This window comes from Clinocottus analis, unplaced genomic scaffold, assembly GCF_023055335.1.
Source record: "Clinocottus analis isolate CAN_PGR_092001 unplaced genomic scaffold, fCliAna1.0.p SCAF_8, whole genome shotgun sequence".
Lineage (NCBI taxonomy): Eukaryota > Metazoa > Chordata > Actinopteri > Perciformes > Cottidae > Clinocottus > Clinocottus analis.
This window is the reverse complement of record NW_027176240.1, coordinates 5580011-5595545: the sequence shown is the minus strand read 5'-3', so window position 1 is coordinate 5595545 and position 15535 is coordinate 5580011. Positions and strand designations below refer to the sequence as shown.

The window sequence follows — 15535 nt, the reverse complement described above, 5'->3', positions numbered from 1 at the left end:
AACATGAACGTCCTGAAGGTAGAGAGACAAGAGGACAGGCTAACAATGTAATTGTTTCGTTGTGCTATCGAATAGAAGAGACCGGCTGATCTAAACGTCTGGTATCATGATTGACAGCCCCGAACCATGACAGCAAGGAAAATTAATGAGTGCGCATGCATGAGGAGTGAATTGACAGATGTCTAAGAAATAAACTGCAAGCCTAAGCACATGCGTAAAGTCCTCCTGACTGAACTTACATGAGAGCTTCATCTGTTTACCGGCAGTATTGTGATGACTTGTTAGGCAGTCAAAGCCTTCTTATAATCCGCCGTCTCTCATCTTACTTACTAATGTCACAGAAACCGCTAACTCCCTGAATTGAATACATTGGATATATAAAGTAAAGTATGTTTATGTTACGTAAAACAAAAATAAAGACCAAGTAATGATGCATTTGTCGTATCAATGCAGAGCAAGTAAAGAGACAGATGAAGTAGTTACAGTAATGAATTAAGACTGTAAGCTTGTAGTTGCCGTGGGTGAGTGACCTTCACCCACCCACTGTGTGTATGTGTGTGTCTACGTATGTGTGTTGGGGGTAGAGAACTTTGTGTCTTGCACAGGTGGTGTTGAGCAGCAGCCCTCCAGCTAAGATGCTAATATGCTAACACCGCACTAATCCTAGGGTGCTTTAGGATGCAACAGACCCTGCCCACCCCCGTCACCAACACACATGAACAAACACTGTAAACCACATACATTAAGCTGACTGTAATACACACACACTTCCACTAACTGATCCATACACACATGGCCCCCATTGTATTTGTGTGTGTGTGCATACATACATACATACATACATACATACATACATACATACATACATACATACATACATACATACATACACTCATACATACACTCATACATACACTCATACATACACTCATACATACACTCAGACTCACACACACATCAGTGCTCTGGATTAGGATGAGAGGCGCCTTTGCTGCTGTGTGTCCGTAAGTCTCTCTCCAGCTCTGTGTCGGCATCACAGCGGTGGCCACCGTGCTCCAGGGAGCCACCACCATCTACTGGACAATAGTGGTACTACACGAGAGGAGTGGAGTTAAAACGACCTTAAGAATAAACCGGAGGGAAAAAAGTAGGATAAGAAAAGACGTTTTAAAAACAGGATGTAATTTAGTAATTTTATAGTTAAGTCATTTTATTCCCACACTCTGTGTTAAGTATTTGCAAAACTGTGAACCTGCAATATGTTGCTAGTGTGTGTATCAGTGTTTGTATGTGCGTCTCTCTCCTCCTTTACCAGCTGGGGGAGCAGAGGGGCACCAGGGCTCTGTGTGTGTGTGTGTGTGTGTGTGTGTGTGTGTGTGTGTGTGTGTGTGTGTGTGCGTGTGCGTGTGCGTGAATGTGCATCCAGCACAGCCTACCAGGAGGCGCTGGCTGTGTGCAGCTGGCTGTGTGAAATCTCCTAGTGGCCCCCAAGGGATGGCCACACTCCCATGGGTTTCCACTCAATCTGGCCGCCCTGTGGCTGCCCTGCCCTGTCCCGACTCTCTGTCACTGTCATAGCATTAACCACATACACCGCCTCTCTCTCTCTCTCTCTCTCTCTCTCTCTCTCTCTCTCTCTCTCTCTCTCTCTCTCTCTCTCTCTCTCTCTCTCTCTCTCTCTCTCTCTCTCTCTCTCTCTCTCTCTCTCTCTCGTTTAGACTCTTGCTCAGCCCTCCTCTTTTGCCTCATCCTTTTACTTTAGCATCTTCTTCTTCAGGCTGCTGCAGCCTCAAAGTAGTCTCATTCAACCACTAAACCTTTAAACCCAGCTGCAGCCCCAGCTTCAAACTGAATACTATTCTTTGATTCTTGAATCCCCCCCCCTCCTCCCCCACTCGTTCTGTGGCAAAAATGCTTTCTGAGCTTTTACAGGTAGCACACAGCACCACTTTTATGTTTTCAGTGATGGCTGTATTTAAAGCAGCCTCAAACACTCTAACACCAGTCCAGCACCGATGTGCTAATGAGACTAATGCACTGTAAGTGGATTGGCTTTAAAGAGCCTGGATTCGCCTTAAGATGTCTGAGCAGACTGAAGTTAGAACGGCACGGGTCGAGGTCACGCACAAAATAGATGGATAAGATTGTGCGTTATTAGTCTTTATTCATTCATCTCTCTTGACATTGTTTTGGAGCAGTACGAGTGATTCCAAGCGTCACGTACAGCTCTGAAACTTGCTTGCTTCTGGCGCTCATGGACAGTCCCTCAGGCAGATCCCTACTGTCATAACCCCCAGTGAGTGTCCTCTCTGCTCCACAACATCGCCTCCCCCTTTCCCTCACTTCCTTTAGCTATTAGTTCCTTGCCTGATGTTCAGCTAACGTCTCTTCCTCCATCCTCCCAGTGTATTAGTGCTGTTTCTCAAGTATCAGCCACTAATGCTCACATACAGGAACACATGAAACCCCCACTCCCCACGCTGTTGTGTCTGAAAGAGTTTTGACCTTTTGTCTTTAAGAAGATTAGCTTAGGCAGCTGGCCAATCATTTCAGTGCAAAAACACCCATCTGTTTGACGGCATACTGCTGTTATTCGACGGTGAAACCTCCATACTGCCACGCTGAGCAGTTGTAATTGTGTAGCCTACTTCCTTCAATTTAATTGTACGATATGACAAAGTTGAGACACTGTTGAAACATGATGGTCAGACAAGAGTGAAGCATGCTTATCACGTTCCCAGATCTCAAGGTGACCTCTTCTCAGCTCTTATCTGACTAACAGTGCCATATCGAAAGATATTCAATTTACAAGAAGATAAAAAAAGAGAAAAGCAGTACATTGCTGTATTTAAGAAGTGACCACCAGCTAACCAGTTTATTGTTTTGTCTTTCTGAATGACTTGAATGATTCATTTCGGTGAGCTCTCGGTGAGCTATCTTATCTTCTCCGTCGTCTCAACTAGTATTCTGTCTTATTACAGCCAAACACTCTGTTTTACTGCTGTCTGTGTGTGTGTGTGTGTGTGTGTGTTGTTTCGTGGCCAGACGACACATTCCTCTCCCTGTTGGTGAGCTGCTGTGTATGTGCTGGAACGTGGCAGAACCTCCCTACCATCCCCCACCCCCCACCCCCACCCCCTACCTCTACACACCACCACCCGCCGCCCCTCCAACTCCCAGAGCGCCAGTCACACAGCCCCGTCTCTGCGCCATCTGCATATCAGCTCCAGCCTTGGCCAAAGCATTAAATTAAATCCCTGTTTGGGTTGATTAACAAATGGCTGGTGAGCTCACATAGTTATGGCGTTATTTATTTATTTGTCATCAAGGTTTTTCCTGTTTTGCGTCTGTTTCGTTCTCTGCCGAAGCCAAACCAGGAGAGCAGAGGTGTGCCGGTGTCCTGAAGGAGTTGGTGCGAGACAGAGAGGCTGGAAAGTTTGTCTCATTTCAGTTTTTCTGGCTGACGTTCAGCCTCACCATTTGTACCTGTTTCCTAGTTCTCCTTCTCTTCCACCCCCCCTACCTCCTCCCCTGTCCTGAAATGAATAGTTAATCAGTGCACTAATTGAGTGACAGTTAGTCCGTGCGTTGTTGTAATTGTCCAATCAGAAAGCTTGGAACGGGCATTGTCACAGCTGATTCATCTCTGCCTCTTACTGCTAAATCCACAAGCTGCAACTGGAAAATGTGCCAGCAAGATTCATTTTCTCCGAGAAATTCCAAAATAACTTTTAAAAAGTCCAGTTCAGTTTTTAAGCCTCAGCTTGTAGCACATACCACAAAAAAACAAAAGGTTCAGGGGTAGAGACTTTGGGGGGAAGTTAGCCACCTCCACAGTCAAACATCTGACTAATGCAAAATACAAGCATTGTTTGTATCATTGTTTTGACTTTGTTGAGTCTTTCTCAATGATATTTCATACTTTTCTAACAGTAGAAGCAACAGTTAGTTATGAAAAGTATATGCATCCAATTAAGACATCAAGTGAGATGGAAGAGCGTACTCCCGTGTACAAGACAATCTCCTCTGTTCCTTTTAGATCTTTTAGATCACCCACGTTGTCCTGTATTACTGTTATCCTGACGTTCTAAAAAGAAACAGCAGAGTCCTGTTGTCTTAAGCACGGTAGACTGTATTATTTACTAATTGGCCTTGAGGGAAAAGTAAAGTTTGCGTAGAAAACTAAATGGAACTGAAATAAGGAGTCCGAGCGAGATGGTGTGGGAAGGAGACCGGCTGTTCTGTTTTCTCCAGCAGTCCAAACTAGAGACATGTGGCTCCCCAGACAAGCTGTCCAGAGTGGGAGAGCTCGCTGGACTCATTACAGGCAGGGCCAAGACGGGATAGCTTGACAGAACACCATTGGATCATTTGGAGGATTGGAACAGTCGGAACAGAATTGTGTTAGTTTGTGTGTGCAATGCGCGTGGCTGTGTTTGTTTGGAACGGCATGTGTGGACAACTGTCCATCTCCTCTCTCCGTCTGTGCCACCCCTGGCTGCCCCCTCCCCCGCCCCCCAGTGGACGTGTACACACTCGCACAAACACGCGCACACGCACGCACACACACGCATACACGCTTGTCTAGGCCCGGCCAGAAGGATTGCTTAAATGTTTTCAGTTGTACTGGACAGCTGAGCGATGAAGTGGCCAGCCACAGGCTTCCATTGGTTGGACACTTCATCAGGAAACTGACTCAGAGAAATGACTGGACTTGGACCAGCAAGCCAGTCATCTCTGCCAGTTTATAATAGTTTTATCAGTTTAACTTTCTCTTTTTCCTCATTTATTATGTCAGTAAGCACATCGCTTTTCCGTGTCCCCTCGCGTAGGTAACCAGCGTTTTCTTTTTTTCACAGGTGGTACTTTTTGTCCATCATTAGTTTTTGTCAGTTAAATGTTTAATCGGATGTGAGAACAATAATAGAAACACCTGTATAATGAAAGAGGAATTAAGTCCACCAACACCACAATAGAACCTCAGACACGTCCATTAAGTTGAACTATGACCTTTCTCACCAACTCTAACTTTATAGTGCTCATCTCTTATTGCAGGGCTATAATTTGATCTTTATTGTCTGGCTTTTGACCTCTGTAGTTTAAATTTGAAAAAAGTTTTTTTCACACTTTCTTAATAACAGATCACATTTCCAGTAAACTTACAAATATGTTACAGTTGAGTTCACTTAAATTCATTTTCACGAACAAAATATTAATAATATAAGCTCAATCATTCTCTCGCCAGGGACGCAACTACCCACAATTCAACCTTGATCCCTAGTTTTATATTTGCTATTGGTTTGGTCCGAGTATTATGATGTTACTATTAGTGTTTGCATTATACATGATATTATCTTTCTACACACATTTTCAACCTCAACCTTTCCATCCTTTTCTTTTTTTTCTTAGCTTCCTTTGATAAATGTGTTTCATTGGGCCTCTGTCCATGTTCCCATTCAGCTCCTCTGTCAGCACTCTGGCTCTCAGGAGCAGGTGATCCAAAGGAGATACTTGGTGAGGAGAAGGAAATAGGAGAGAGAATATAGAGTCTGAGAGAGGAGAGCGAGAGCGAGAGGTGTGATTGGTAATCCTGAAGACGCACTGGCACACAACAGCATTTTCTTATTCTTCTCAGCCGCTGTTCCCCCACCACACACACGCGCGGATTTGAAAATCTCACACACACACACACCTCCACCACGAGCAGCACCCAGAGGTACCGGCAGGCCCGCAGTCGCATGGTCCCTTTGACGGAGCAGGTGGTTTTCTGCGACGTGTTAACGAGCACGGCCTGCTGTCATTTCCGCTTTATATGGATGTCACAAATAGAACACACACACACACACACACAGATACACACACACACGGAGCCTAAAGAAGGTGATCGGAGCCGTGCGCGTGTTTTTTTGTGTGTCTGTTAAGAGTGTGAGTGTGTGTGCATGCACATATGCATATTTGTCTATTAGCAGCCTATGTCTTCACAAGGTGTGTTTGTGTGTGTGTGCGGGTCTAGAAATCGCTGGTTAATTAAAAGTAGTCGAGAGGTAGAGAACGTTGGTGTCCTGTGGTTTTTATTTCTGTTGTTGATGAAATGAGAAAGTGAAATGTTTACACAGCTTTGCAAAGTGTTGGGATAGTCGGTTTGCTTCATCAGAGCTGTGTGTCTCAGTATTACTTCAGCCGCGTACTCTCCATGTGTGCGCAGTTTCATCCCTGTATATGTACTCCCTGTACACGCGTTCAAACTATGTGGGAATCCACACACGTGTGCACTTTAATCCACGTGTTATCCGCCTCTGTGGTGTGGAAATGTTCGACACTCATGTAATCCTGCAGCGGGTCATCTCATGAAGCTGTGCTGCCACCTTGGTGCCGGCCTGTGCCAGCCAGTTGGGTAATACTCTGCCACCAGCTGCTCAACAGATGTTATTTGTTGCTGCGATGTGAGCAGGAAGGGTCATTTTCTATGTGTCATCTGATCTCATCTCATGTCATCTTGTCTCATCTTATCTTATCTCATCCCTCGTCCCTTCTTCCTCCCTTGCTTGTGACCAGTGATTGTGTGTTTGTGTGTGTGTGTGAGAGAGAGAAATAGCGTGAGTGTTGTTATTGTGAGTTTATATGTGTGCTCGTGTGTGTGTGTCTGTTTGGTAGAGGGGTCATCACCTCGACACCTGCCCATGTATCAGCCAGATGATGTTCCTGGCATGGATAGTTTGCTTGTTGTGCTGGTAAACATGTTTTTGTCATTTTTTACATGATAATCTGATATGAATCTGGCAAGCACTGTGAGAGACATAGAGATACTGTGTGTGTGTGTGTGTGTGTGTGTGTGTGTGTGTGTGTGTGTGTGTGTGTGTGTGTGTGAAATATCATTTGGACAGATGAGATGGACAGGCTCTTATCTGTCAAGGGAATAAAATCTGTATTCAACATCATCATCATTATTGCTATTAATACTTTCCATATACCATCATGATCGTCATAATCTTCATGACTCCTGAGTGCACAATTGCGTTCGGCAGCAGCGTCACTGTTGCCCATATAATCTGAAATTATGTGAGTCTGATTGAACATCTTGGGACTTACATTTTCCTGTTTCTCTTTTCTTTAGGTGAATACATAAAGAACTGGCGGCCGCGTTACTTCCTGTTGAAGACAGACGGCTCCTTCATCGGCTACAAAGAGAAACCTCAGGATGCAGACCTGCCCTACCCTCTAAATAACTTCTCTGTAGCAAGTATGTGGCTTTACACACACACACACACACACACACACACAAACACATCTTTTTCATATATGCTGCACCCATGTTTACTGCACACTAATCTGTATGCTCACGATGAACAATTCAGATTATTCTGTGACACCTGCTGTGAAGAACATCTGCAGGGAACCTTACAGTTTAGAGCAGAAGTTCTTTTGGTTCTAGGGGATCAGTGTCTTGCTCTGGGACACTTCTGCAGGGACATGAACCAATGTCTGTAAGGACATGATAGCCTATACCCTCTAATTGATTATATTTTCATACGTCTTAAATGCCGATGCAAATCACCTCTTCCATGTGAATTGCCATGAGATGTTGCTGAAATAGTCTTGTGGTTTCATCACACGGAACCACGGTGAAATGGTACAACAGTTATTGAGTCACTTTCACTTGCGGTGTGACAAAACATCATGCACCCCATCAGTCTTCACAGTGTTGGTATGCCTTTCAGAATCCACTGAGGGCTCTAATTATCCATTTATTAGTATATCATCTGTCTGCACCTGGTTAACAAGCCCCACAGCGTCTTTGACATATGTAATTAACCAGCTAATGAGTTAACAAGATTAATTTTAATGTCTCTCAGTCTCATTATCCCCACCATCAACTCTCATTGTTCATACAATACATGCAGATTGATAAAAACTTTGTGTCTGCTTTCCAGGCATTTTGGGAAAAAAAAAAAAAAGTTCACTCTAACAACCGTGTCCCTTAATCCGACAGAAGACATGAATTGACCTGCTACTAATTTATAGTCCCCACAAGATGTGTTTTTTTATTTTTATTAAGGCTGAAATTTTACACACACTTTCAATTTGACGCTAATGACAATAAGGCTATTCAAGCGTGGCTATTTATAACTGAATTCTAAGTCTATCTGTCTATGTTTGAAGGATATCTGTTTTTTTTTCTATTCCCTCGAGACTCTGTAGCTGTCAAACAAGTCATTAAGCCATCACCCCCACCCCTGAACCTATTTAGTGTTTGAGTTGTGTTTGGAGGTTATACATACATACTACAATAGATTATTGTAGTCCTGATTTCTATGTTTAATTTGATACCTCGCAAGTTTTTTTTTGGGTGGGGGGGGAGGTTGGGGAGGTTCATACCACATTTTTTTCCCATTTCAGGAGAGCCTGGGGTTAAACCTCCTATACATTAATACTTCAACTTTTGGCATTGGTTAAACATTTCAGACAATAACTTTCTTCAACGAATGTTGTGCTGGACAAAAAGTATGAAAAGTACAGTAGACAGCATATGCCTCTTAATTAATACATGGATGGATGTACATTGTGTAGTTGTTCACTCCATAATTTACATGAACATAATCTGACGGGGGGCCAAGCTGGTGTTTTACCTCCTGACACTCCGTTTGATGCAGATGCCACTTTACTTTCCGATATTCATAGTTACCATTGTAATACTGCAGAGTACCTTTGATTCGGATAATCTCATCAATATTTACTTTTATGAAACTGAATAGGATTGGTTAATGATGTCTTGTCAGGTATTTTAGTTGAATGGCTTCGGAGGAGTGCGATGTGAAAATATCTGCAGAACAGTGCAGTTAGAATTGATGATGCAGGGGACTACAGGGGAGGCAAGTGAGAGTACAGGAGAATACTGTAGGTGCAAGACGAGGGCGAAAAAACAGAGAAGAAAATGATGACGAATGGTAGAATACAAGCTGATAGCTCAGAGAAAATGATAAAGAATGGTACATCAAAGGATGGAGGAGGAGAAAGAAAGTTAGGAGTCCAGAAGGGAGGACAAGTGTGGGGAATGAGCGATGGGAGTTGATCAAAGGGGGCAGGAAAAACAAAATCGGAGACATGGGGAAAGGAAGAGGGGAAAGGACAGAGATGGAAGGATGATTATGGGGGAGAGCAACGGATGGGAGATGGAGAGAGCAATGGAGGGATTGGAGAGAGGCATTTTTGGATGAAATATGGGGGAGAGAAAGGGAGGATGAGGGAGGAGGGGAGGGTCATCAGCGCTGAACAGACAGGGAGGAGGAGACGTAGACAGGATTGGAAAACGAGGAAAAAGGGGAGAGGAAAAGAGTTTGTGAGAAGGACAAGCCAGGCCATACATCCGGCCCCGGCTGCTTGGCACAGCACTGGCATTGCCACATCTGTTGCCCAAAGCTGGGAGGCCAGGTGGCGTGTGTGTGTTTGTTTATGTGTATGTGTGTGTGTATGTGTGTGTGTGTGTGCGTGTGTGAGGGAACAACAGAAGTGGTCAGATGGAACAGAGATGGTACAGGCCTGTTTCCTGCAGAGGGACTCATACATACAAGCCTGTATCACACACACACACACACACACACGCACACGCACACACACAAACATGCACACACTGATGCATGCACTCACATACACCCACTAAACTGCTACACATATTTCACAATGGCCTGCTGTGGCAAACAACCCAATTTCAGCTAACATTCAAACTTCTGTGTGTGTGTGTGTGTGTGTGTGTGTGTGTGTGTGTGTGTGTGTCCATGCATGGGTGTGAGTGTTTTTTGGCATCAACCATAGCATGACCTTGTTTTCTGGCTGCGCAGCAGGCCATGCTCAGGAGTCAGTAGTAACTTGTGTGTGTGTGTGTGTGAATTTACATTGAAAGTCTGCCGTGTGTACGACCTGAGCGGTGTTGTCATTAACCTTCCTGTCTATATTTAGGCTGAGCCATGACGTGCTGTGCTGTGCCACACTTAAACAGAAAGTAATTGAACAAAAGGATAGCCGAGGATGGAGAGGAGGGAAAAGGAGAGGAAAGGAGTGAAGGAGAGCGGGTGAGAAAAGAATGACAGAGGGGGGAAAACAGAGGGGAGAGGAAAATGGAGGGTGATGTATGGAGAACAAAGAGGAAGAGGGGGAGATGAGAGTACAGAAGATAGATCATTATGCTCTTTTACATCAGCTCTTGTCCCCAGTAACCAGAGAGACTGCTGGGGGACAATGAAGATGCATTCCTTCCCACAGCGAGCTCACAGCCCCATCTGGCTTTGTGTGCGTACGTTTCTGCGTTTGTGTACTGTATTATGCATTTGTGTAATAATGGCCTACTGTATTGCCCATTTTCACAGAAATGTGTCTCTTCGGATATTGTGTGCCGCAACACATAATATCCCTTGGCACAGGAAAGCACCTTTTATTTGAATCATCGGCGGCTGAAGTTATTGCCTACTTTTAAACTAACAAATTTAAAACCGAGCTGCATCTTTTCTCAGTTGAGCAGTAAATGGCAACATGGGCTTTTTAAGTTCAGGAAGGAGGCCTGCGTTACTTCACTGCAGGCCGTTTTCACAGCAGTTAAAGTAAAACGACGTTATTGTAGAAAAAACATTTCATAATTTACACCTGTGCTTTTCGCACAGAGGTTGTCGAAAGGCCTTAAGATAGAAAATAAAAAGACAGAAAAGTGCAGTTTTCTTTTTTTTTTGCTCTCATTCTTTCAAACTGAAGTTACTTGAATGATATTCTTTATTTAAATATCACATTGTATTACAGGTAAATACATTCAGGATGGAGAGAAGAATATGATGAATGAAATACAAACAAAATCCATAAAGGAAGAAAAAAAAGAAGAGAAACCCTCCCCAACAACCCTCATAAAAGAAATTGGCAAACAACACACACACACACACACACACACACACACACACTCAGCTCTTTAGCGCAGGACCAAACTATATGCCCCTGAAAGTGTCTTCACCAGATCTCAATCTATTTCCAGCAGCAGTTCGAAGCTCTTGGGTCTTTCCCGTTGTGTTTTCTTTCTCCCTGTTTGAACTCTTTGGTGCAGAAATGTTGTGCTTGAACCTAAAAGACAGCACCGTCCCTTTTTGGCTGCTTGTTCCAGAATGTCAGCTGATGAAGACGGAGAGGCCGAAGCCAAACACCTTCATCATACGCTGCCTCCAGTGGACCACAGTCATAGAGAGGACCTTCCACGTGGACTCGCCTGATGAGAGGTCAGTGACTCTCAGTCCGTAGAGCATTCTCCAGTTGTTTGTTCAACAACGAGGATCTATCTCATGAGAGCCCCAATCTTAGATATCGGGCAAAGTCTGGCTTTATTCAGTCTGAGACGATATTTGCATTATTTAGTCAGAGCTGTCGTGAAAGCCAGAAGTTCAAAATAAGTTAGAGCTCAGCTTATTCCAACAGCAGCAGTTTGGATGAAAATATATTATATATAAATTATATATAAATATACACACACACACACACACACACACACACACACACACACACACACACACACACACACACACACACACACACACACACACACACACACACACACGCACGCACACACTAGTTAAAACCTGCCAGTTGAAACACTCAAGGGTTTTTAAATGTCATACATTTCTTTTCAAATATTTGAGGAGGCATTTCTGAAATCCGTCTTTGGCAGAAGATGTTAAACTTCTTTTTCCTTTCAGTTCAACTACAATTTCTCTTCAAGTATATAAATATATATATGATGTATTTATTGTGGGTAAAAGTATTGTATCATCAAGGGCAGAGGTTGTGTGTGTATGTGTGTGTGTGTGTGTGTGTGTGTGTGTGTGTGGGGGGTGGGGGGTGGGGGGGGGTAAGAGAGAGGGTAAGAGAGACAGAGTGGAAAGGAGACCTTTCAAGTAGCGTTGGCATAAATTCTCCAGCTGCTCAGTTCCTTTCTGAGGAGCTGAGGTGTTTATCTCCAGAAAATGAACAGCTTTGCCCAGAAGACCACAGATGCTTCTGCGCATCCTTTGAGTTTGTGCGTGTTTTAATGTGTGAGTGTGTGTGTGTGTGTGTGTGTGTGTGTGTGTGTGTGTGTGTGTGTGTGTGTGTGTGTGTGTGTGTGTGTGTGTGTGTGTGTGTGTGTGTGTGTGTGTTGCAACTGTCTGTCCAACTTTGTCTGTTATTTATTGCCTTATAATAGTTTTGACTCCAGATGATCAAATGCACATAGTAGTTAACATAAAGCTAATAACTTTATATATTGTATAATGTCAAGATGCATGTGGACAAATTCAAGCTCCAGATGTGTCTGTTTGATTGTGTGTGTGTGTGTGTGTGTGTGTGTGTGTGTGTGTGTGTGTGTGTGTGTGTGTGTGTGTGTGTGTGTGTGTGTGTGCGTGCGCGCATCATTGCAGTTGAAGTGGGTAGAAAGATGTTTGTGTGTGTGTGTGTGCCACAACTGGGTGTCTGTGCTTCTGTGTGTGTGTGTGTGTGTGTGTGTGTGTGTTTGTGTGTCACTGTATTTGTTGTACTGTACCAGTGCTGGCAGGACTCCAACTACCACAGCACCAGCCGTGAGCAGAGGGTGGCACATGTTGGCACGGAGCCCAACTGTAGGCAGGCCCATTATCTCTCATTAGCAAAAAAAAAAAAAAAACTCATTATACAAAAAACACTTTAACCAAGAGAGAGAGAGCATTTATCTGCTGCCTGACCTTGAGAGAGTTCCCATTGCTTTTCATGTAGCTGCGCACACACACCTCATGGGTGCCACAAATTGTGTGCTCCATTGTAATGTAGACGTAGTGTAACTTAAGTTTGCCCTTGTTTTGGAGCGTGTAGGGTACGCTCAGAAGTCTTTGCAGTAGAAAGAGGTTTCAGATCTTAAAAACACTGCTCTGTTTAGGTTCAGATGGATGTTCTTCCAGATCCCTCAAGGAAACATATGGGCATCTTAACTCAAAACAAAACAAAAGACACAGGGGTGATCGTTTGGGAGTCAAACAGGTTTCATTATTATGATCTGCTCACGGCTTACACTGGGTAAGGAGGTTTGAAAGTGCAAACTCGGAAATCCCTACTTGCTTCTCCGGAGTGCTGAGGATTTCAGACTATTTGAATATGATCTTTGATTCACCTCAGTTACTGCTCTTCAGTGTTTTCTGCTAACATGCAAATCTTATATGTAAAGTTCCACAAGATTAACACTGTTTTAGTGAAGATCAGTGAGAGAGAAAGAGAAAAAAAAGGGTGAATTTCACATTTTCAATATTTTCATCTGAATTAAAAGTTTGAACTCAGTAATCTTACTGATAAACTGTATTACCCTATTGTGTGCAATTAGCAAGATTTACAATTTCTGGAGTTAAAACTGTAGTCTTAGTCTTATTCTTATTCTATTCTCCTCATCTCTTCTTCTGCCCAGTTTATAAACCATTATATTCATCATCATTAAATGCAGTTAATCTACAAATCCTGATGCATGGCTGGCCTTCTGCTACAGATGACGGTCTCTCTCTCTCTCACACACACACACACACACACACACACACACACACACACACACACACACACACACACATAAAATCAAACCCACACACTTCCTTTCAACAGATGTTGAACAACACCGTTAATGGAAAGTCAATGGGGAGGAACAATGTTAGCTAACAACAATGCATTGTTCCTACTAATGCATGGAAGTGTATTTACATTTATACACACACACACACACACACACCACACAGAGACTTGTAGGCATTAGTTCTGCACCATGATCATCGCTCATTTGGTTGATTCTCTAGTTGACCATGTTTCCTCTCTGTTGAACAAATGGGCATTTATGTTAATTGAAAACACCTTAGCGCCTTTTAAACACTGGTTAAATTAGTGCACGAGCCATCCTATAGGAGAATCTGTGACCAATATTCAATTTTACACCTGTGTAATTAATTGTTACCCAGGTTGGTTTCAGATAATTGGTACCAAATGTATGTTTGCATGTATTGGACGTTAGTAAAGCTCTGTAGGTCGGGCTAATACTAGACAGAGCATAGTGGCAAAAGTAATATGGCCGACACAAATGAAACCTTTGCTACTAACCGGATGTTAATTTAATTTAAAGGAATAGGGTTGTATATAATGATGACTTTCTTTATTGATTAATCCGATCATTTTCTTCTTAACAGGCATTAATCAATAATTATTTAACATTTATTTGATTAATGCCTGTTAAAAGTCCTGACAATCTGTAACGAAATGTTCAGATTGTTTATTTCGTTTGGCCACAACTTCCACCCTCCATGATATTCAGTTAATTATCACATTAACCAATATAAATAACTACAGTCAAAATGTCACATTTAAGGAGTGTTTTTATAGTTTTGCTTAAAAAATGACTGAAATGGATTATCAAAATGGTTTCTGACTAAGTTTCTGTCTCAAGACTTGCAGTTCTAAGAGAGACCTTTGAAACATTGAAGAACACTGGATTTCATGAAAAGGAAATGCAGTATGAAGGCTCATGACTCAGTCATTTCCATCCATAAACAGTAGTGTGTGTGTCAGAAGCAGTGGATGGGATACAGTATGCGTTGGTTGTGTTGCTTCCCTGAACTTTGTCTTGTGTGTTGTAAACTCAGAGACGAGTGGACAGAGGCCATCCAGATGGTGGCTGACAAGCTGCAGAGACAAGAGGAGGAACGATTTCAGTGCAGCCCCACCTCCAACATCGACAACATGGTCGAGGAGGAGATGGACATCTCCACCACACACCACAAACGCAAGGTACCGCGAGACAACAGCAGCGCGCACACACACTCACTCTCACACACACACACACTTACTATTCAAAATATAGTCAGGTTGGCCTCAACTAAATATTTTATTAATTTCTTCCAAATTCAAGCCAAGTAAAAGCTGAATCTATGAATACATGTTTCAATGTTTACCTCGTCATACTTTAAAGGGTTGTTCAAAGGGAACTTTTGATCTGACAGTAGCCGAAAATAGACGAAATATGACAGGGTCACAAAGTTGGTTAGATGTCACCCAAGTGGGACGAGTAACATCGCTGCTGAATGCCATTGTACCTTTTTGACCTAAATGTATTGGTAGCACAAAGTATTGATCTCTATCAAGTACATAAAGTTGGCATCAGCTGTCTGGTCAGACTAGTAATCTTGTTGACTTGATTGGTTCCAGATTTGAATTCAAATTAAGCAAAATTAGGCTTTAGTTGTAATTCGTTCTTGGCTGCTTGTGTTTATATAACATTTGGCGTCTTTTGTCAAATGAAAAAAAGGATTTTTGTAGAAAACCGTGATTACATTTCTCAATGCAAGGTACCAAAAATAAAAAAGATTTGCACTGAAACATATTGTATTGTTCGTAGTATTGAAACATTTCAAACAATACACTGCTCTATACTACTAGTTGGACATCAGAATCAGCTTTATCGGGCCATGTGCGTGTACACATGGACAATAATATAATTTGACTCTGGTTACATACGTCATGCATATACATACTA

General features: G+C 42.9%; 1 protein-coding gene across 3 annotated transcripts in view; it reads left to right on the top strand.

Moving 5' to 3' along the window:
* akt3a (v-akt murine thymoma viral oncogene homolog 3a) overlaps positions 1 to 15535 on the top strand; it is a 49670-nt gene that overhangs the window by 19708 nt on the left and 14427 nt on the right. For all 3 annotated transcript variants that reach the window (XM_068568628.1, XM_068568629.1, XM_068568630.1), the window contains exons 3-5: positions 7115 to 7240; positions 11138 to 11249; positions 14646 to 14790. In XM_068568628.1, the coding sequence (XP_068424729.1) occupies positions 7115 to 7240; positions 11138 to 11249; positions 14646 to 14790 (383 nt within the window). The remainder of the gene's footprint in view (positions 1 to 7114; positions 7241 to 11137; positions 11250 to 14645; positions 14791 to 15535) is intronic.